Source organism: Eretmochelys imbricata, chromosome 1, assembly GCF_965152235.1.
Source record: "Eretmochelys imbricata isolate rEreImb1 chromosome 1, rEreImb1.hap1, whole genome shotgun sequence".
NCBI classification, from domain to species: Eukaryota; Metazoa; Chordata; order Testudines; family Cheloniidae; genus Eretmochelys; species Eretmochelys imbricata.
Genome location: NC_135572.1, coordinates 250,145,499 through 250,168,852, shown reverse-complemented (window position 1 = coordinate 250,168,852; position 23,354 = coordinate 250,145,499). Strand labels below are relative to the sequence as shown.

At 40.8% G+C, this 23,354-nt stretch overlaps 1 protein-coding gene across 7 annotated transcripts in view; it reads left to right on the top strand.

Moving 5' to 3' along the window:
• Positions 1–23,354, top strand: part of ERC1 (ELKS/RAB6-interacting/CAST family member 1) — a 545,338-nt gene that overhangs the window by 15,878 nt on the left and 506,106 nt on the right. For 5 of the 7 annotated variants that reach the window (XM_077827360.1, XM_077827359.1, XM_077827358.1 and 2 more), the window contains exon 2: positions 7,279–8,114. In XM_077827360.1, coding sequence (XP_077683486.1) covers positions 7,446–8,114 — 669 coding nt within the window. In that variant the 5' untranslated portion in view covers positions 7,279–7,445. Of the gene's footprint in view, positions 1–7,014; positions 8,115–23,354 lie in introns of those variants that run through there. The other 2 variants (XM_077827362.1, XM_077827351.1) reach the window with 2 other exon arrangements.

Below are 23,354 nucleotides of genomic sequence, written 5' to 3'. Positions count from 1 at the left end.
TGTCCAGCTTTTCTAAATGGTCCTTAACCTGTTCTTTCACCACTGAGGGCTGCTCACCTCCTCCCCATACTGTGTTGCCCAGGACAGAGGTGTGGGAGTTGACCTTGTCTGTGAAGGCTGATGCAAAAAAAGCATTGAGTACTTCAGCTTTTTCCACATCACCTGTCACTAGGATGCCTCCCCCTTTCATTAAGGGTCCCACACTTTCCCTTTTTCTTTTTGGTAACATACCTGTAGAAACCATTCTTGTTACCCTTCACATATCTTGTTAGCCGCAACTCCAGTTGCGTTTTGGCCTTCCTGATTACACTCCTGCATACTTGACCAGGGAGGAGTATATGAATATTGCTCATCTGTCCAAGTTTCCACTTCTTGTAAGCTTCCTTTTTGTGTTTAAGCACACTGAAGATTTCACTGTTAAGCCAAGCTGGTCGCCTGCCATATTTGCTATTCTTTCTGCACATTGGGATGGCTTGTCCCTGCGCCCTCAATAAGTCTTCTTTCCCCCTCATATTAGCCTCCAGGGGGATCCTACCCATCAGTTCCCTAAGGTAGTCTATCTGGTTTTCTGAAGTCCAGGGTCCATATTTTGCTACTCTCCTTTCTTCCTTTTGTGAGGATTCTGAACTCAATCATCTCATGATCACTGCTGCCCATGTTGACCAGGAATACAAGTAACTCCTCCCTGCTATTCCATAGCAGCCATGCTCCCAGCAGCCATTCCCTTCGCAGAGTGAACAGACAACAATTGCAGCTGGACGTGCAGCTCTTTTGAGCTCTCTAGCACCTCTGATAACTTTGAGCTGAATCATCCAACCTGTTAGCCAGGATATATTTATGGTGTATGGCACACCACATTAATATGTATTCAGGACTGACATTAACTACAACTGTGAATTGTATTTCTTTTCCCAGAATGCTGGTCATTCATGCTAAGGTATATCCCATAACACTGCAATAGCTGAACTTTTCTCTTGGCACAGGCAAATACAGAACTAGTCAGAAACAAAATGTATGAATAGTATGTCTTGGTACAGGTAGGAGGTGCCTCCACACCCCAATAACCCCTGGAATGTGGTATCCAAAACAAAGGTAAGGGAGGTACAGGAAAAACAAGTACAGACTGGTGGGTGATGTATACCGTGCTCTCAAACTTGTAAGCAACTGTGCTGTACATATAGGTAATCCTAGATGCCTATTTTTGAAGCAGACCTTCCATGTAAGGTTAGTGCTGCGAGATCGCTTCCCAGAAAGCGTGGTATGTGTGTCTCCATTTCATGCTCTAATTCCTTGTTTTTGGCTAGTAAGCTGACTAAGTTTGGCAGTTGGTTTTCAGATATTTAAAATATCAAACCATAACTGGTAATTGGCTATACCTAGTTAACAACCCCCAGAAGTACCATGAACAAGAAGAGGCGTTGGCAAGGCATATACTTGCCTGTCACTTTAACTGGTTTTCCAGGTTACTTCAACTTTCCTTCCCCCTATAATTTTAGAACATAAGAATGGCCATACTGGGTCAGATGAAAGGTCCATCCAGCCCAATATCCTGTCTACCGACAGTGGCCAATACCAGGTGCCCCAGAGGGAGTGAACCTAACAGGTAACGATTTAGTGATCTCTCTCCTGCCATCCATCTCCACCCTCTGACAAACGGAGGCTAGGGACACCATTCCTTACCCATCCTGGCTAATAGCCGTTAATGGACTTAACCTCCATGAATTTATCCAGTTCTGTTTTAGTTATATAGTTATAGCTCTAGCCTTCGCAACCTCCTCAGGCAAGGAGTTCCACATGTTGATTGTGCACTGAGTTCTGTGCTTTGTTCTGCCCTTTACTGCACAGTTGCACTTTCAGTTTTAGCTTCACTGTTTTAAAGGTTTGTTTACAGTTGTTAATTAATATATTTGTTTTAAAATATATTTTCATATTCAAAATTATTTTATTATTGGTTCAATTAAAAGGTAACGTTGCTGTATTGGTTGGAATGTTTTGTTTTTTTCCGTTTACAATCTATTCTACTAACAGCACCACTTTCCTTTCAAACAGCCAAATGCACACTCCCCTACTACTGTGTGTTTGCTGAGTTGGTAGAAAAAAATTCTTTCTGTCTAAGTGGCCTGAGAATGGTTTCATTAACCAGGGAAGCAGAGGTTAATTTGCGTCTTCTAAGATAATTGGAACAACCTCCCCATTATTAATGTCCACAGTGATCCTGGGGGCAAATACAGTAACTCCTCACTTAAAGTCATCCTGGTTAACGTTGTTACGTTGCTGATCAATTAGAGAACATCGCCTTTAAAGTTGCGCAATGCTCCCTTATAATGTTGTTTGGCAGCTGCCTGCTTGGTCCACTGCTTACAGGAAGAACAGCCCGTTGCAGCTAGCTGGTGGGGGCTTGGAACCAGGGTGGACCTGCAGCCCCCATCAGCTCCTCGCTCCCCTAAGTTCCCTGTGTTATGATTTCAACATCTGTAACTGGGCAAGTTCTTCTCCCCGCATGGGGTCTTTACCAGATAGTCATGGATGCTTCTTGATTGTCAACACCTCTGTGAGTTTTTATGTTGCCACTACAAAGGTATCCTCACAATCCGTGTGCAGCACTTCTGCTTACAGTGTCCTTCGACCTCAGCCCTCCTCTCCAGGGAGAGGAAGTGATCTCATCAGCCAGAGACCTGGCTTCCCCAGGGCTCTGCTAGCCCCCTCTCCTCCTTTAGATGCTTTTTAACTATCTTCTCAGTTGATGGGATGATTAGCCCCTTAGCTCTGATTAGGTAATTAGGTCGCCTGTTCCCGAACATGGCTTTTCTGGGGGAGCTAGTTAGTGTCTAAAGGACCAGAGTGCTCGGTCAGCTGCTGGCTGTCAGCACTCTGTCACAACATTCCTTTTCTCTTTTCTGGGGGATGATGGGACTTATGAGGGGTCCAGTCACTAGCCCTGTTTTTTCAGTACTTTCAGGCAGGACAAGTTCTGGAAAACATTGATATTCTTGTGATCCCAGACTAGAAATGTGAACTTCTGTTCCAGGCCAGAGGAGGACAGCCATCTATGCTAAGGAGATACTTAGGCATCTATTGAGTGACCAACACATCTTGGAATGGAGGGGGCTCATGAGTTGCAGAGGTGGCCCTGAAAGTTTTCCCTGCCCTGGAAAGTAGCTGAGCGTCTGGACTTCCTACTACTTTAGAAGTATGCTTGTGTCACCAGCCAGCAATGGTTGAAAATTCATGGTAAAATCAGTAAGATGCTGATTTAGCATGGAGATGCAGTACAGCCTCCTCACTAGCATCTTGCATCTGTGCACAAACCTGACTGACTGCCAGCCATGGGGACTCCTAATACAGCCGGCCAGCCATCCTCTTCTCTAATTTGGACTCTCACACGGGTTTTGTTTGAACTCATAACAGCCAAGTTGTTTTGGGACTCAGTTTATAGGCATTCTGGGTGAATATGGGAGTGGCTGATTTATGAGGTGTGCTGTATTATTAGACTGCTGTTAGTTGTGGAGCCCAACCCATACTTCTAACAATCAGAGAGTAACAAGTAAAATATTTGGTAACTCCTTGTTTAACTTTTTTCCTCTTTTGTTGTGTCCATCCTGAATCCCACGTGGTGTGGGGAGGAAAAGTGGGGGGAATGCTAGAGGAATGGTGTGGCTTCCACCCTGAACAGAAGCACACCAGCACCCTGATTTGCATTAATAACTTAATAGGGTCATAAGCTGGAAATCTATCCCATCCATATATCAATAAGAAACAACAGAGTGGCAGAAACTTACGGGGCTCTTGTTCTAGCGTTTGTTCCTGGTGCCTGTTCTGTAGTGGGCCCCTGCGCAGGGCTGTCCTCAAACAGCGCCTTCTACTACAGACCCAGGATTTGCTGTAGCTGCTCCAGCTGCATAGCTATTCAGTTATTGGCCTCAACACCAGTGTCACCTCTTGCCCTGCATCTGATGGCTGGTTGTCCTGTGGCATTGTCTGTGCCTAGGGGATCATAAGGGTGCCATTCTTGCTCAGCAGATTGTCAGGCATCACTGTGCGCCCACTGCTTGTTACAATTCCCAGTACCCCATCAAATTCTTTGTGAAAGGGACAGGAAGATGGGTATTTCAGAGGTGCTGTTAGAATCTTTGACTTTTCAGTAATTTGGCTTCAGCCACTTGATTTGCTTTCTGCATTTTTCTGCGGTCTGATCAATTCCCAAAACCACCAGCAGCTCAAATATAGCTTTGTAGATCTGATCATTTCTTGTACTCTTAATGAAAATGAATATCTTTCTCGCTTTGTGCCAGAGGTTAACCAGAATCCATCTGTGTTCTGGCCAGCTAGCAATATGCTTGATGCAGGACTTTTTTTTAGAGTTGGCCATAGGTAGTACACACAAGGGTTAACCGTTTCCAAATGAGTGGTGGGTGTGTAAATGAAGGGTTAAATGCTGAGCAGCTACATTTGAACCAGGTGGTTTCTTCTGAAGTGAGTGGGAAGGTTTGTGATGGAAGGGCTGAGGAAAACAGCTCTAGAGAACTGTTGGATAGTGTTGGTGGAATCTCCAAACCTGAATCTGGTGACCTGAATTTGATCTGCATCCACACTGCAAACTGCTGGGCTTTGTCCCATGTCACAGCAGGACTTGGGCTCTGACCCACCTCCCTAGCAGGGTCTGTGGGCCTGAGTTAGACTGGTTTCTGTGTCGATGGAAGGGTTTTTAAATTTTAAATCTGAGTCAGAGCCTGGGTTTAGTGTGCTATGTGGGCATACTCTTAAGTGGCCTTAATTAGGTATAGCTCAGATGAACCATATTAAGGCCTTTTCAGTTCTGAATGAGCGGGTCCACACATATTTAGTGTGGTTTGATTAATCTGCTTTAAATTCACACCTTTAGTTAGTTTGGATTAATTTTCCTGAGGCCTCATGTGGACAAGCCCTCAATGAATGTGCTTCTTATACTGTTTTGGAAATAGTATAATCTGATTTGCATGCCCTTATCCAATGTGGCAGAGCAGGAATGAATAAACTAGTAGTCCAGACACTGAAGATGACTTAATCAAACTGATTTTTTGTCAAGTTCTTGTGCAAAGAAATTGGCTACTTTGCTGTTTTATTTCAAGATCTAGAGCATAGTCTCTTGACAATTGACCAGCCTAATTTTATGACACTGTAGACTTTACTGTGAAAGGGAAGAATCCTCCTCTGATTCACATGGGAATAAGTGAACTAAGAAGGCTTTTCCATCTCTAATTCCTGACTTCAAAAAAAAAAAGAAAAAATCCATGGGCTACCATGTTTTGGTTTTGGCACCCAAATAGCTTACTGTGTTATAAACTGCGTTCACTTTTTTTCTGTGCCTGAGCTTTTAGCCAGGATGGGCAGGAATGGTGTCCCTAGTCTCTGTTTGCCAGAAGCTGGGATTGCGTGACAGGGTGTGGATCACTTTATGATAACCTGTCTGTTCATTCCCTTTGGGGCACCTGCCATTGGCCACTGTTAGAGGACAGGATACTGGGCTTGATGGACCTTTAGTCTGACCCAGTATGGCCGTTCTTATGTTCTTTTAAAGTAAGCTTTAGCAATGCCAACTTAGTGCATCAGCCAACTGTTCAGATACATTGTGATCACTTGTTCAAGAAAGGGTTCAAGTGAACAAATACTTTCACACCTATTCACAATTTTGCTAGCAGTAGTTAGTGAACAGGACTTGAAAAACAGTCCATAGAGCAAGGTAAAAATTTCCTGTGCTATTGCCCCTTCTGAAATATAAAGGAAACAGCAGTATGCTGTTTGTAAATTGTAATTTAACTTTCTATTTTTAAAATGTGATTCACTGCCTCTTGTTTTTTGTTGTTCCTTTTTCTGCCTTTAGTCCACTGTTTTTCTTCTTTCCCTTAACAGTTCGTAGTTTATTTTCTTTGCATTGTTTTCAGTGTATGTTCCCTCTTTTTCTTCTCTTTACCTTTACCTTGTTATCTTTTCCCATATTAAGTTTTGTAACTCACCTATAATTTTTTCTCTTTCTATTTATCCAAGCATCTCCTTTAGTTCCATATTCTCTCTCTTAACTTATCCCATCAGTCTCTTCCATCTGCTCAACCAGAAATATCACCTCATCACAAAACATATCTTCACTGATGGGACTTGGAAATTTAGTCAGACACATTGTAGCCAGAGGACCAAACATACTGGCCAAAAATAGGGTGGAAGGGGAAGGGAAGGGGCAGGGCAGTGTCCAGGTGAGAGTCCTAGAATGGTAGGACTGGAAGGGACCTCACGAATTAGCTTGCCCGCACGTGATCTGCTTGGAAGGAGGAAGGTGCTGTCCTTGAACCCTTCTCAGATGCTCCATCTTTATCAGCCTCTGGCTAGTTGATGTGTAATAAACTTGATCTGCTTTCCCTACATTTTCTTTCAGCAGATATGAGGAGACTGCAGAAAGACGGAACACTGTTGGCTTTATTCTCCCCTTTCCCTGAGTTGCTCCAAGGATGATGGTGGGGGATCTGCTTTCCTTATCATGCCTTGTTGTTTGTGGAGGGAGTCCTCACAGCATAATAGTTCTAGTGTCTGCATCTATTGCTGCTTAGAGCTTCACTGGCAGCAATGACTTGACTCTTGTCAGTGTCACTGCTGACCACAGAGTTCTGAATGGCGGCAGTGTAGACTGATAAGACTCTCTCTGAGGAGTGACCGAGGCCCTGGAACTGTCTGCAAGTGAATTTAAAAAAGCAGCACTGCATTAGTTTACACTAGGTTCATATTTGGAGGATCATTTTTACAGCCATGGGGTCTAGAGACTTTATTTTTAAATGAAATCTCAAGTTGCAGAAGCTGAGGCACTTGCCTGAGAAAGATTCATATTTGTTGAGTGGGTTCAAGTTTGTTTATGAAATTGAGTTTCCTGACAGAAGCTACAGTTTAGGGAGGGAGGGGAGCAATTTGAAAGGGGAAAAAGATTAGATTGTTCTTTTGGAGTTTAGACCATGCCCGTAGCAAAATAAACGGTCTGAAAAATGATGGAGGCATCTCTTTTGGGTTTGTCATTTTACAGTGATGACAGCATAGAGAAAGAACCTATAACCATAAAACTCACTTTAAGTTTGATTATTGAGGTTTTGAAAAATTACATTTTTGACAGCTGTAACTAGTTGGAAGTATTATGGAGCAATTGGGAAGTAACTAATAGAGGACACTTTCCACTTGTGTGGGTCAAAGTGGAGATATATATATTTTGAGATATTGGGTATTGAATGTGTGTTTTTTTTTTTTTTTTTTTAATTGATACAGATATAATCTCGAACACCATGAGTACGTGACTTCAGAAATGGACAACTGGATCTATTATAAATTGTGATTGGCCTTAAGCTGACTTGCAACCATAGAAAAACCTCACAGTATCTCTATCTCATTCCTGCTTGACACCTATATAGTCACCTCGCGCCACCAGTTCAATCATGTATGGAAGTGCTCGGTCAGTTGGTAAAGTTGAACCAAACAGTCAGAGTCCTGGGCGTTCACCAAGGTTGCCAAGATCACCGCGCTTGGGTCATCGTCGAACCAACAGCACAGGTGGGAGCTCTGGAAGCAATGCTGGGGGTGGGAGTGGGAAAACACTTTCCATGGAAAATATTCAATCCTTAAATGCTGCCTATGCCACATCTGGCCCTATGTATCTAAGTGACCATGAGAACGTGGGTGCCGACACCCCTAAAAGCACCATGACTCTTGGCCGATCCGGGGGGCGGCTGCCTTATGGTGTTAGGATGACTGCTATGGGTAGCAGCCCCAATATTGCCAGTAGTGGGGTTGCCAGTGATACTATTGCATTTGGAGACCACCACCTCCCTCCAGTGAGCATGGCATCCACTGTGCCTCACTCACTGCGCCAGGCCAGGGATAACACTATAATGGATCTGCAGACACAGCTCAAAGAGGTGCTACGAGAAAATGATTTGTTACGCAAGGATGTGGAGGTGAAAGAAAGCAAGCTGAGCTCCTCCATGAACAGCATCAAGACCTTCTGGAGTCCTGAGCTAAAGAAGGAGAGAGCCTTAAGAAAAGATGAAGCTTCAAAAATCACCATTTGGAAGGAGCAGTATAGAGTGGTACAGGAAGAAAACCAGGTAAGTTATGCAAGGTCATTGTTGAACTTTGTGTGTGTGTGTGTGTGTGTGTGTGTGTGTGTGTGTGTGTAGGACTGAATCAGTGGGTTGTTTCTGTTTTACTCTTGGACTCTACATTGGATTCCACCTCTAAGTCAGTTAGGTAGAATGGGTTGGGGGCTTTCCCCAGGTAATGGAAGAAGTTTAAAAAAAAATAAGTATTTTCAAACCATAATGCTACTTGTTGAACAAAATTCTACGCTAGCAGAATACCAAGCCCTCTGAGCATGGGTCACCTGTTGTGCTGTTGGGTGTCATGTAGTATTTGGGTGTGGATTGATATTAACCAGTTAATTTATTTCCCTTTAAATATCAGGTTATTCTTAATTGATCTTTATTGATATTTCTGTAGTGCTTATTGCTGTAATATCTGAAGCATTTTATGTGTTTATGTGTGTTAAAAAAAGTATCAGTTCCTAACAGAGGGTACTGTTCAACTTCTGCTGAATATTGTCTAAGTGAAGCCAAAGTGTATTTGGTATCATTTTAGAAACTGGCTAAAAATTGCAGGTCTGGGGATTTCTGAAATGGTTCTGAACAGTTTGTCCTTGGCTATGCTTGCTGTTATACTTTATTCAGCACTTGTTCAGCTGCACCTGTTGTCAGCAACGGAGTACAACTTGTAGTATAGACTAGGTTGGAGTGCCTGACAAGATTAGATACATCATTTACCTCCAAGAAGTTAGCACTCAACTTTTAGCTTTAAGCTGGCTTCTTATCGGTAGTTTGTGCCTATTTGATTCCGTCTGCCATTGGTGTTTTATGACAAATATGTGATTTTTTTTGTTTTTGTTTTGTTTTAGCGTGATAATGCAATCTGTCCATATTTACACAAACTAAATCAAACCATTTGGGCTGCAGCCATTTAACAACTGTTAACCTCTGATTTAGTAGGGCAGACTGGACCTTAAACTTTCTGTGCTGCAGTTTTACTCATTTGTAATGACTTGTCCAGCTATAAAGTGAATCAGCGGTAGAGAATTTTAGGAATCTAGATTTATCTTCTGGCACCCATAAAGATCAACTTTTCATTTAGGGGGTATTGGGGTTTGTTCTACTGGGCCAGAGGTGTTAACAAAAGCAATTCACTGTCCAGCATTAAACAGTTTTAAACATGGTTTGGGGTTTGGTATACAGAGGCCTTAGCCTGGTTAGTACTATGGTACACATATAATTCAAAATACTTTTGAACTTTTATTAAAGACACAGAAAAGGAAAAGCAGTTTGAAATGTAAAGTGTTAAATAAGGATTTCATTTTAACAGTATCCCCTGTTCCCTTTTCCTTTAGCTGGAAAGAGTTTTTAGAAGGAAATTTGCTTGACAGTCTCTAAGGCCTGGTCTACGCTGCAGGGAATAATCGATCTAAGTTACGCAACTTCAGCTACGTGACTAACGTAGCTGAAGTTGACATACTTAAACCTACTCACTGCGGTGTCTTCACTGCTGTGAGTCGACTGCTGCCGCTCCCCCGTCGACTCTGCCTGTGCCTCTCCCGGTGGTGGAGTACAGGAGTCGACAGGAGAGCGCTTGGGGGTCAATTTATCGCGTCTAGACTGGCTGCTCACCGATCAATTGCTGCCCGCCGATCCGGCGGGTAGTATAGACATACCCTTAGATAGAAGGTGGGTAAGTAATATCTTTTATTGGGCTAACTTTTGTTGGTGAGGGAGACAAGCTGTTTAGGCAATGGCTTTTAGCTGCCTCTTTCTGGTCATAGGTTTACAGTAGTGTCGTAAAATATACAGTCCTGGCTGACTAAGCTGGACTCTTGTTAGACGGAATGAAAAAGAAGAGAGATAGCAAAGTAAAGAAATAAGGTAGGGAAGGAAAAGGATATATAGGGTGGGGGGAGACAATCTCACATCCCAGATGGTGTTCAGGATTCAGCCAGAGTTTGTGGAAGTGATAATGTCATTTGGTTCCCTTTCTCTGGCCCAGTCGGGTGCGGACACTTCTCAGGATGACGAAGGAATGGTTTCCCAGACCAGGGTGAAGATGGCAGTCATGACTGTGAAGGTCACTTCAGTAGCTGATCTTACTCCCACGGTCCTTTTTTTTTTCTTTTTTTAAAAGACCCCCAAAAGGGTTCCCCTCATTATTTTGTCCACCAATTAGGCCTCATTTCTGACATGCTAATTTTGGTTAATTGGTTTTCAGTTTGACACTGTTCTTGTTTACCAGGCATGATCTTAATACAGTCCCAGAATTATATCTGTATGCCTGTTGATTTGTCCTAATTCAGTCTTCCTGTCTCCCTTTTGCAACTTTTCCCATCAGCAGGTTTATTATAGGTTATTGTGGCACTATGAACTTTCACTCACTTTTTACTGTTGAGCTTACAATTAAGGTTAATTGGTAGGCCTAATTATCACAACAAGTTATTACAGTTGAGGACTTTATAGTGAGCTCTCTAGTTAAAAAAATTCAATATAGCTTCCCATCTAAACCCACACCAGCGAGACTAGCGGTATCTCCTTGGAATCTCATGTTAATTCTGAAGTCTTTGTTCCTCCTTTTGAGAAAATAACCTCCATCCCTTTTGATTGCTGTTCTTTATACCTTCTAGCTATTGCTTTAGCCAGTTGAGTTGGGGAACCATCCGTCTTCTCTTTTAAGAAAAATCTTTTTTTTCACACAGTAAATCAGTCCTGTGTGCAGTCCCAGAGTTTACCCCTAATCTGGTTTGTTTTTTCACACCAATCAGGATATTTCCCTATTGAGTTTTCATCCATCTCACATCTTTTAAAGAAAATGTTTGCTCTACTTCAGATGTGATTAGAGTCTCTTGAAGCTCTACTGGCATACTCACTCCTTTAGCCAATCCTTGTTTTAGCTTTGGGTATGGGGGAGAGTGCCACAAAAAATAAAGTGATTGGCACGTGTCTAAGATGCATTCTTTCTATTTCTAGGTCAGCATGGTTAAAAGTGAGTTATTTCAAGACTTGATGTTTCTGAACTTCCAGTCATTATGAAAATCTTGAAGGCAACATATAGCCTATGGCTGGCTTGTTCAGTAACTCAAATTCTTTGGAATGGAACAGTCAGATTATGCTATAAAGAACATGTGTAGAGATTAGAGAACACTAATTTTTCTACATCATTTCTCCCCTCCTTCCCCTCACCGGGACCCTAATTAAACACTTAAGGATATTGCCAGGACTCTTCTTTAGGCTCCCACTGTAATTATTGTCACAATGCTGGGATTGTATAACTTTGGTCCAAAAAAGGAAGGGTGCAATTTAAAAGCCAAGTGAAACATGCAATGAGATGTAGAAACTGGGAATGTTAATTAATAATTATAGTCAGCTAGCAGTATGCCCTAATTAATCTCTGCATTCATTATACTCTCTATAGCCTTCTGGAGTTGGTCATTTCACCCTTTATCAGGAAGATTAGTTTAATAGGATTAATCTGTAATTAAACAGATTTCTCTCTTTAGGCTCTGGACCAGGGATTTTTCTGTGATCTGTGCAGCTGGGATCTGTCCATTGCATTAATAACATTTGTTTAATTTGTTCCTGTTTACATTATCTTCCAGTAAGCTTGCAGGAGTTGGTTTGTTCGATGCCAACATTTGTATTTCAAGAGACCCTTTTTAATGAAGCTCTCAGATTCTGTGTAGGTAGGTGTAGGGCTTAAATTTTGTACAGAATCTAGTTAAGGACAAATCCAGCTCTGCTTGTGGAGCCAAGACTGGCTGACTTATGCCATCTTTTTACTGTCATCTTGAGGTCTCCTTGCCCTTCCCACTATGAGTATATCTTTTTATTTTCATATGCATACCATATAGTCCCTGGATAGATTTTATTACAATGTTGATATCCTTTATTGACACCTCATCTTTCTTGAACATAAGGGATGGTTAAATTACCTTAGTTTTAGAAGATGTTTAAAAAAATAAAAAAAGCTATAAGTCTATGGCCTTTAGAATTTTGTCAAACAGAATTGATCTTCTAATTTAAGATTTCCTTTTTTCTCCGATGCATCTATGCATCCGATGAAGTGGGCTATAGCCCATGAAAGCTTATGCTCTAATAAATTTGTTAGTGTCTAAGGTGCCACAAGTACTCTTGTCCTTTTTTCTGTGACATAGTTTTGGTTAATAGCAATGCTGAATCTGTAAGGAATCTGATCATGCTGTAAGGAAGCATGATCATGTTGATCTTTACGAAATGTATATGTGGTTAGGTGGTCTTAGACCATTGCTGAATCTAGACAACATTTATAGAAAAGTTTAATAGTGAGTAGGTTGGATAGCATGCTGCCTCTCCTGGAACATTAGGGATCAATCAAATGGAGACATTAAGCAGATAATATACTTGCAGTGAAAAAATAAGTTTTACTTAAAATGTTGTTTTTCCTTAAGCACCAAATTTGGAAAAGACATGTAAATATGGATAGGTGGCTTTTTTTTTTTTTTTTTTTTTTTTTTTTTGCTCTTTCTGTGCTACCCACATGCTTCTCTGAAGCTTCAAATCAGCTTCAAACTTTAGCTTTCAGGCTGGATGCACTGTCTGTCAGCGCAACCAAGATATTGAAGTGCACATGTGATCAACAGATGGTTTTTGAAGGGTCAGGCAATGCTTCTTGACTTCAATTAAATATTTGTATTCGTTACCAAAAGAGTAGAATTGCTATATTTTCTTGAACGATCAAATGTTTAAAATCTGAGCTTTTTGTCTCTTCAGCCTCCTGACTGCTGGCAGGCATGGTTTGTTCAAGTTGTGTGTGTGTGTTTTTGCACATAGTGTTGATATGCATGTGATACAGTACATGGTAAATATAATCTACCTTTTGACCACTTAGCCAGCACTCTGCCCACTAATACATCAGTACCTCTCTGCTGGGACCTTCCAAACTTTCACACCATAATAATGCAAAAAAATCCCTCAACCTGACAAAACATTTCCTTCCTTCCTTCCTTCCCTTCCCATCAGATGTGGAATCTTCTCCATGCTGCAGTCTCTCAATGTCCTGAGACCAGGGATGGTCCCTGTTCAATCCTGGATCAATGACAGATTTAAGGTTTAATATCTTAGAACACTGCAAGGATAGAAATGGGAGCTTTATATTATTTGGAAATGGGAGCTTCCCAGATTTCTGATGGGTTGTGTTTGCTTCTAGCTCTTGAAGGACCCAAGCAATCCATTCTTAAAATAATGGCATATTTATTCATAGAAGAGTTACTAGGACATTTTCAGAGGTTTGAAGTTTAGTAATTTTTTCTTTCCCTTTGAGATCTGTTCATTTGTACTCATGGTAACTGGGGCATTTAACATTACAGGTTAAGGGTTAGAAAAATAGTCCCAGTACAAATTTTTAAACATGAAAATATTTCTAGAATACTGTTATTTAAGCTTGTGGAACATACACTATTTCATCAAAATAAAGCCTTTATCTCCTGACTGAAAGCTTGAAAGAACAGCCAGGCACAAGTCCCATGTTAAGAGGTATTCTGATGTGTGTAAAAGACATTGGCTGCCTGATCCATCCCTTCTTCACTGTTGCTTATCTTCTGTGGTATAATTTCTTCCAGAGAGAGATTTTGGTAGCCATGTGCAGGGAAAAGAGGTTCTGTAGGGGAATTTGTCTGCTTTGTTACATATCAGGCATGTTCATTCAGTTGTTCAGTGTCTACCTTTTCCCATATATGGATGTAACATGCCTGCTGCTTTTGTGAGTTAGTGGGATTGAAAAGCCATTTTTCGTCTGGAAGAAAGCTACGATTTCTATAGTGAACTCTAGGTAGGCAGAAGACAAAAATGAGAGCTAAATCTTTACTTCCGTAAAGAGAAATAGCCTGCCAGTTTGCTATTTACTTTAAGGTGTCTTCTGGATGTTTTTTCTTTCATAGGAGAATATAGTTTCATTCACGTATTGTATGAACCCTGAGCCCACTGCAGGAGAGTAACAGCTGCAGAAACTCTGTTTGTGCTGTTGTGTGCCTATCAGTAGGTGGGCAATAACTGAAGTTCATAGATTTTAAGGTTAAAAAAAGACCACTGTGATCTTGTACGACCACCTGTGTAAAGAAAGCTATACGACTTTGAATCATTAGTTCTTGCTTCAAGTCAAATAGCTCTAGTTTAACTAGACCATATTTTTTAGAAAAACATCCAATCTTGACTTAAAGATTTCCAGTGATTGAGAATCTAACACAAGCCTTGGTATGTTCCAGCGATTAATTACCTTACAGTATAAAATGTGCATCCTATAAGTTCTTACAAAAGAAGAACTTATTACAAACTGCCAAGCTCCCTTTCCACATTTTTATTCCTTAGTCATCAGTCCCTTTCTTTCTTGAATCTAGGGTAATGATGCATCCCAAATCTGGTAGTCCAGCTATTCAGCCTCTCTAATGATCTGTAATGTCTATACTTGGCCACAAATCTTTTCTTTCTACGCAGCCACCAGCTTGCAATTCATACAGAAGAAGTCCCTTCTGACTTCTGGCAAGAAAACACATGACACATTCATTGCAGGTCACAATCATTGCTGGCTTTTATGGTATTGAATATAGAATTTACCTTGGAAGAATGCTGCAGATCTTGGTTAGTTCTCATGCTGTTGCTTGGACAATCAAGAGGCCTCTGTACATATTATGCACCTCTATTATGTTCTGTCCTGAGCCAGGGGTCTGATGTTGTCCAACCATCATGTTTTAGATCATCCGGGGGGGTCTTTTACATCTTGCTTTCATTGGGTCAGAGTCGAAGATGATTCTCACAGGCTTGTTGGTAGACATTTGGACCAGATGACCATACCACCTGTAGTTACTCTTCCATGAATTCTTATGGTAGGTTGTATGCCAGAGTTGCTAAAGCATTTAAAATTAGGTAGCAACTTTTCTCTTTGCTGGAAGCCAAAATGAGAGTACTCAGTTTTCTCCAAGGTTAAAAAAGCCTTGAATGTTGAGGGAGGAATTTTTGGAGCTAATAGCAGAAACTTGTTTTTGGCATGGGATGACTCTTCTCTGTTTGAGGGAGCTAGGGTATTCTGATTACAGGAGTTGAAAACAACTTCTCAAAAATACCTTTTCAATGCAACTGGGCAGTAGTGGGCTATGTAAGATTTATGCTCCCACTTTGAGCCTGCTGTCATTAAGGGCATCTCTGATCTCTATCCTGGGGTGGAATAATAAGGTATCAGGTTCTGCAGTTTCAAAAACATCCTGCACTGAAATTTTTGTTTCCACAGTGACTTGTACATGTTCAGAATTACAGAATGTTTCTCCTGAAGGAATGTTTGGCTGCTGGAAAGAGTCTTTTTACTTTGATATATTGTCATTCAGTTGTTAGAGGCCCTGGATGTCTATGTGAGAGCTTAACCATGAGAATGTTTCTGAAGGGGCTTTCACCTTATTGAGGCAAACACTTCGAGAATGTAAAGAGCAGTCTAAAAAGTCTTTACATTTTCATCAGCTTCTCTATTCTTGGCTATGAGTTTTCATACCTTACCTCAATCTTTTTTTTATAGATTAATTCGTGAATTATTGCAATATTTTTCTGCAATGTTCTTTGGATGTTTCTCTTAAGACTAGTCTTTAGTTGCACCCCTACCATTTGAAATAACCTCCATTTCTCATCATCTTGAAGTATGAGTATCCCTCAGTGCCTTTTAAAACCTAGTCTTTCGTTGATAGCCTCTAAAGGTTTTTTGTTACTAGTCCCTACTGCTGTGTTTAGCTGAGCTGTTAGTGGCATCCTTGTTCTGATGAACAGACTAACTGGCTGCACCAAATGGCTTTTTGGTTAATTTATTATTATAGTTCGCTAATATTTAGTCTGATTGCCATTGGTACATACTGTTGGATTGGTATTATAGTTCTTCCTCCTCCCTCTAGTTAGCTTTCTGTTCATTGATATCTACCTTGGCTTTTTCCATCCTGATGTCCCCTAGTCTTTTCTGTGGCATCTGTCTTTAAAATAATTAGTCACTTTGTGACAGTGTAAGAGGCTACCCTTGGAATTCCCTTCCACATAATTCTTCCTTTAGACCCAGGAACATGGCAGATGTTTGAGAACCGATCATTTTAAACTCTTTTCTGGCATTTGGAGCCTGAAATTATAAGTGTAAAATTCTTTTCCTTTTGCGGACAAATCAGTTTAATTTGGTTAAGTTTCTGAAGGGAACTTGCAGTTATTGGGGCCCTACCATGTTCCAGCAGTATCCAGTGATACAAAACAGTGAAATCAAAGAAATCATTTTCCAAAACAAAGTGTTCTTTGTACTCTACCCCAGTTGGTCCTACACCAATTGGCTGGTGCCCTGAGTTACTTTGAGCTACGAATGTATGGTATGCTTGCTTGGTCTGTCAAGTCCCAATCAGGTTTTACGTGACATACTGACTTCTTTGCATCTTGACTTGGGCATGAAGATCCCCTGGCAGCAGCCTCTGTCCCTAAGCTACACTGACAGAAGTGCGAAGGTGGCTCTCTATTTCAACAGAGAAGAATGTTCATTCAGCTTCCACTGCCACTACTCTGGACCACTTCTTCAGTCATCCAGCCCCTCATATTTTGACCTGACTCTACATCCATGTAAAGGGAGGCATGGTGGGGGAAACTATAGCTTTGGTCCCTTTCTTTGCTTTGCACCTCTTCCAAGGTCAAACCGGTGTATGTTGAAGAGAATGGAACAATGGTCTGCCAAGTTTCCTATCTTAAGAAAACTAGAGAAAAACAGGATTCAAGAAAAAGTGCTAATCACTTTTCCAAGATTCATTGTGCTCTGCCTCCCCATAAGAGAAGATGTCAGGAATGCCATTGGCTGTGGTTCTTAAACTCTAATTGAGGAAAGTAGTCCAATAAATTGTTGGCTCCCACAGGATGTTGCTGTCAGCCCTTATGAATGCCCTAGGGACGGTGGTATCTTGCATAGGTATTTTGCAGTGGTCCAAGCATTGAGACCCGTACAAACCTCTGTCCTATTTATTGTATAAGTCAACCCTGGTTTGAATGCTGATGCACTTTTTTCACTGGTAAAGAAAATTTCGTAGGAGGGCAAGCCATAAAGGATCCTGTGTGTGTCCACCATCATTGACACCATATAATGCTGGGGCGCCTGTGTTAAGAGCAGGTCAATTCAGGGAATGTGGTCGGGGACAGAAAATATCACAGTATTAATTAGGTGGAACTGAGTGATCATCTATGTGTCCTGTGCTTACTGGTGGACTTTCTCCCCAGTAGCACAGTGCTGATTATGATGGAAAATGCAATATCTTATGTCAACAAGTAGATAGGGATCAGGTCTGCCTCTCTACAGAAAAAAATGAGGTGAATAAAGAATTCATAGTGCACATTCAGCATAAATGAGAAAACATCAGAACTAGCTTGTTAAGCATGAGCAAGCTAGACCACAGAGAATGGCTCCTTCAACCAGAGGTCTTCCATCAGCTGGGAGTTTCCTTGGGAATGCCATTGCTGCGTTTACTCACATTATACCAAACAACAAAGTCCCCAAGTTTTTCTCGAGGAAAAGAGAACAAAGACAGTGGCTACTAATGCTCCCTTCCTAATTTGGCCAAACTCCATCCTGTATATGTTACTTCCTGTGCCCCTCATGTCCAGGATAATAAAGAATCAAGAAAGGTCTAGATCGGACAGCCTCGCTTTGGAGAGGGAATGTGTGAAGGGGACGCATTTTTAAAATAGGGTGATCAGTTCCATGCTGATTTGCAGGAAGAATTTCCACCCAAGTTTGTGAAAGATTCTCTCATTGGTGCAATGAAGGAAGTACTTCCCCATTACCCAGACACTTCTAGGCTTCCTGCAGAATGCCTCAACCTTGATTTATCTCTTGGTCTGCTGACTGGTATACTCAGGGTGTAGATAGCAGCAGCAATTTTCTTTCAGCATCCTCGAGATTACGTAGAAGGATTTCATCACATCAGGATGTCAGGTTCCTTACGGTGACTGTGCTAACTACTCACCTAAGATTCTTAAAAGTCTGGTTTTGGATTTAAATCTGGTTTTGAATGCCTGCATGAGACAAAACACCCTTTTAAAAGACTCCAGGAAATATCCTTTTTCTACTTTACCATAAAAGTATGCTGTTTTTTTCTTTAGGGTTTGGATGGTGTATGGTAAATAAGGCCTGGGGGCTACACATTAAAAAATGACATAAAATGAAATAATGAAAATCTGCCTATTCATTGAGCACTGTCTATCCTGTACATGGAATGAGGCGGGGTCCTGTGGAAAAAATAGTATGTATGTGGTCATATTAAAGACTGTATCATAATGCATGTGCTCAGAGGAGATAAATTAAGGTTGCACAGATCACTTCAGTTCTAGCATTTCCTGACTTCTGAGTGCTTGATTTTACAACCTGAATGTTCTTTTAAAGTGTGTAATATTAAACATAGCAGGATGGAGTAGGTGGAAATACATATGTTGTTTCCTCTGTGTGTTGCATCTGACTGAGTAAACATGAAAATTCTATACATGGCCCCTCCTGAAGATACTGTAACTGCAAGTCATCCTAAATGGGCAAAGGTTGCATGGGGAAGGATGGTAAAACCACCATATTTTTCTAGTAATCTTAAATAGATGAGAAGAAATCATGGTGGTGTTTGTCAATAGTCCCCTACTTTAGGCAACTGTCCCAGTTTTGTAGGCTGCTACTCAGTTTATACTAGTAAGCAAGCTCATGTTTTCCCTTCAATTTGTGAAAGTCATTAGGCAGAGAGTGGTGGAGGTCAAACTATTCAAATGGGTATTCAATCCAACCTCCATACTGACCCTTGCTGTTCTATTATCCTCCGTTTTAATGGATGTTTTAGCTCTCACTGAAGTTTGGGTGTTCTAAATCTTGGAGTCTTCAAGATTGTGCTACCCTAGAGATTGGAGCAGACCTAATTCCTATTGTGGTTTACTAAACACAGTACACAGAGGCTCAGCATAACACTTTTGGCTAAGATGAAGTGCCGTACTAGTTTAATAGTGAATACGTCCAGGGGATTGTGTATTTGTATTGGGATGGACTATGCAGTAGGTCATTTCCACAATCATGAATAAAATAGAAAAGGGGGAGGTGATTGCAGATGGGATGACAGGTAATGGCTAACTGAGTGTCAGTGGCAAAAGTATGAAGAAACATCACTGATACATGTAAGTATTTGGGTCCCATTGTTATAAATTGAAAGACTTTTGTGGCAATGTTAGGGATACATGAGCTCACATTTGCAGTAATAATAATATGAGGCCATATTTGGATATTACTAAAAGTTTCGTTGAAATGAAGAAGGTACAGCTGAAAAGCCAGATGAAATGCTACGCAGTCCCTAGAATCTTAATCAAAATGAGTAAGGAAATGAGATGGAACTTTATTTGCAGGGGAATAGGACAGAAAAGGCCTGATTAAGGTTTATGCAATTCTGGAGGGATTAGAAAAAAGAGAAAAATTCTCGTATTAATGCTAACTGTAGAAATGTATTTCTAAAGTAAAGGAAGGGTTAGGTAGCAAAGTAATTTAGTTGATAGCTCTTTACTGTGAGAGTACTTAATATATGGAATAAATTGCCAAAGATGCCAGTATCAGCAGCTAAATAAATATTTGAAGAAAGAAATCTTGTGACGTACTACTGTTGACTCAGCCAGCAGGAGGGATGGAAGAACTTGACAGTGTTTCTAGTTTTCTCCTGTCATAAAATTTCCAACATAAGGATTCTTTTCTTTTATTTCCTATATTTACCAGTTTTAGTTAGCTTAAGGAAATATTTGTGGCAGGCAGTGATCCACAGTGATGGAAACTCAAGAGTTGAAATCAGGATGCAGTGGTTTGTCCGCAGTTGGGTGTGAAAGGTTAATTTGGCATCACATCCTTTGTGCTGCAAGGATAATTCTCTAGTTGTCCTCAGCCTTTGTCTTCTGTAAGTAGCAGAAAAATTGAAAAATGACAGTAGCATCACCAATACTTTCTTCTGACAGAGTGCCTGCTAGATATTTTTTGCAATCTGTGCTGTGATTTTCTGTAAAAGTTCAAAGCTATCTTAGATTGTGACCTCTTCCTGGCTATATTTTTGTAGGGTGGTTGGAGACTCACTTGTTCCTATTGAGTGCTTTGAGTCACCTTTTGTAGTGAGAGGAATACAGTAATGGACCTACCTACCATACTGCCTTCTAGGCCATTTAAAAATATTAATACTTAACACTTGCATTAGTGCCTTAGAGGATCCTACTGTGCTTTACAATTAACTCAGCCTCACAGACACCCCTGTGAGGCAGGTAACAGTGGTACAGATAGATTATATATAAACTCAGATGTATAAATGTGACCTGGTTATGATTTCAAAGTAAGTCCTTGACAGAGCTAAGAACAGAATCTGAGAGCCAGGAGTTGCAGGTCCCTGATCTACTACAACATAATTGTTTGTTGAAGTAGTGCTTAGAGGTCCTGTTGTGGTTTGGGGCCATTTTGCACTGGGTTCTGTGAAATCAATACTGCTTCCCCAAAATACTGATAAATAGCATAGATGGAGGAAGAAGGGACAGAAGAGAATCAGAGTATTCTAGCCTCTTGTGATAGTCATGCGAAATACACAGGACTTGTCTACTCTTAAACTACTACAGTGGCACAGCTATAGCACTACAGCTGTGCCGCTGGAGCCCGTGAGTGTAGACACTACCTATGCCCATGGGAAGGGTTCTCCCATTGTCATAGGTAATCCACTTCCTGCAGAGGTAGTAGCTAGGTGGATGGAAGAATTCTTCCACTGATAGTGCTGTCGAACTAATTTTCTAGTGTAGACCAGCCCACATTGATGAAACCTTTTTTTGAGCTGTCTGGGAGCAACTGACACATACTGATATATTGAAGAGCACAACACTGAAAGGAGTCTTTACAGTTTAGACTTTTGTGAAGTGGTAGTGTATTTTAATGTAAATGAAAGAAATGTCTGTTGGGGAAGAAATCTGGCTTTATTACCCGTAGCCAGGCAAATATTGTGAAAGCTTTTCTTATTTGTTTGAATTTTGGAATTAATTCGCCTCACTCATATTCAAGCCTTTTTGTGTGGGGTTCCCTTCCAATGAACATTTAAAACTGCATCAACAATAGCACAAGTGATCATCAAAAGGAATTTTTGAATTTTGGGCATTCAAATGTTTGCACAGAGCACATCTTAAGTGTACTAAAATAAGCATTGCATGAGAAACCTGACAAGTTATGCTGATGCAGTTATGGAATTAAAATACCATGAGACTTACTTGTCCAATTTCAAAAGAGCATCTGAGCCCGAAATTAAAACTGCACATTTTTTTAAAAAAATGTAATGAAGAGTAAATCTGAGACCGACTGATGATCTCAAACTGTTCCTGGGTATCTCATGAACCAAGGTCAATAAAAATTGTTTTAAAATATCAAAAAATTTTTAAAATTTAAGTTGATTTCTTTATTTAAATATTTTTATTTACATGTTACTAATTATTTACTTCCCATTTTATAGTTTTACATTGCTAAAGTAGATGTATTTTACTTGCTACTTTAGTTTCCTAATTCAGTGGTATTTCAGATTTTACATAGAAATGTTTTCTATTAAGAAGGTTTACACTTAAAACACTCATCTATGCTATAAAAGGCAAGTTCAGGTCCCCATTAAAATTTGTTTTACAAGAACAACACAAACTCAAATAAAGAGATCTTCCTTGTCCTAGGGTCCACAAATCTGTTACAATGGGTGCCTCATGTTGCTTATGGCTGGGGGCAGAATCAGACCGATCAGTCCCCGGCAGCAGGGGAACAGTCCTCCCCTTGAAATTCCCTCTAGTTTTCCTGCCTCCACAATGACAGGCAGCCCAGCCAGAGACCTTCCCAATGCAGAGCTTTTTTGAGAAAAAATCCAAACTTTATTTCAAATTTCTGACAAATAGTTCTAATGGGAGATATTTACCTGGAAGAATGGTCTCCACCCTATACAGGCCTTCCATAGACAGCCAAATCCAGGCAGGCATCACCTCAGCCTCCCCGTGCCCGCCCCCCCCACTCCCCCCCCGCTTTGGGCGTGAAAATTCTCAGATAACATCAGAATAACAAAAGTAAATAAAAGGTAGCTATTATCTGACACCCAGTGGTCACAGAGATGGACAGTATTGCAAATATAACACCACCAACCTCTTATATAGCATCGTCTGTGGATCTCCAAACATTTTACAAAGGAGATCAGTGCAGTTTGGCTAGGTTTAAAAGCAAGTCACTAGCAAACACCGGAGTAGCAAACAGCAGGGTTTCTCTCAGGGTTTGGCCTGAGAGGAGAGTGGTGATTTTTGTGTTCTGTTCTGGAGTGATTTGTTTCAGTTATTGGTTCCATGTGTGTGCCTTGATTCAATGCTTGCTGATATCCTTTATCAATGGGTGTCAGGGTTCCCTCCCCACTCTGAACTCTAGGGTACAGATGTGGGGATCCGCATGAGAGGCCCCCTAAGCTTATTTCTACCAGCTTATGTTAAAAACTCCCCAAGGCACAAATTTTCCCTTGTACCTTGGATTAGGTAACACTGCCACCACCAAGTGATTTAGAAAAACTCAGAGAAAGGACCACTTGGAGTTCCTACTCCCCTCTAATATCCCCCCAAGCCTCCACACCCCCTTTCCTGGGGAGGCTTGAGAATAAATGAGATGAGCACAGACCAGCCTTGGGTTTTTTTAGGACACTTAAAAAAAAACCCCAATCAGATTCTAAAAGAAACAGAACTTTATTATAAAGAAAAAAGGTAAAAGAAGCACCTCTGTAAAATTAGAGGTTTCAGAGAGCAGCCGTGTTAGTCTGTAGTCGCAAAAAGAAAAGGAGTACTTGTGGCATCTTAGAGACTAACAAATTTATTTGAGCATAAGCTTTTGTGAGCTACGTCCGATGAAGTGAGCTGTAGCTCACAAAAGCTTATGCGCGAATAAATTTGTTAGTCTCTAAGGTGCCACAAGTACTACTTTTCTTTTTGTAAAATTAGAATGGAAGATAAAATCAGGGCAATCAGATTAAAAAACACAGAGGATTTCCCTCTGGGCCAAACTTTTAAGTTACAAAAAGAAAACCAGGAATACACCTTCCATCAAAGATGACAATCGTGTCCCAGAGCAGAACCCCGTACTCTGCTTCAAGAAAGTGAAGGAGCTCTTGTTCACCAGTGGCATTGTTAAGAACTCCCACATCAGAGTCAGACATTCATCCCTAGAATCAACCAGAGTTGACAATGGAGGGAAAA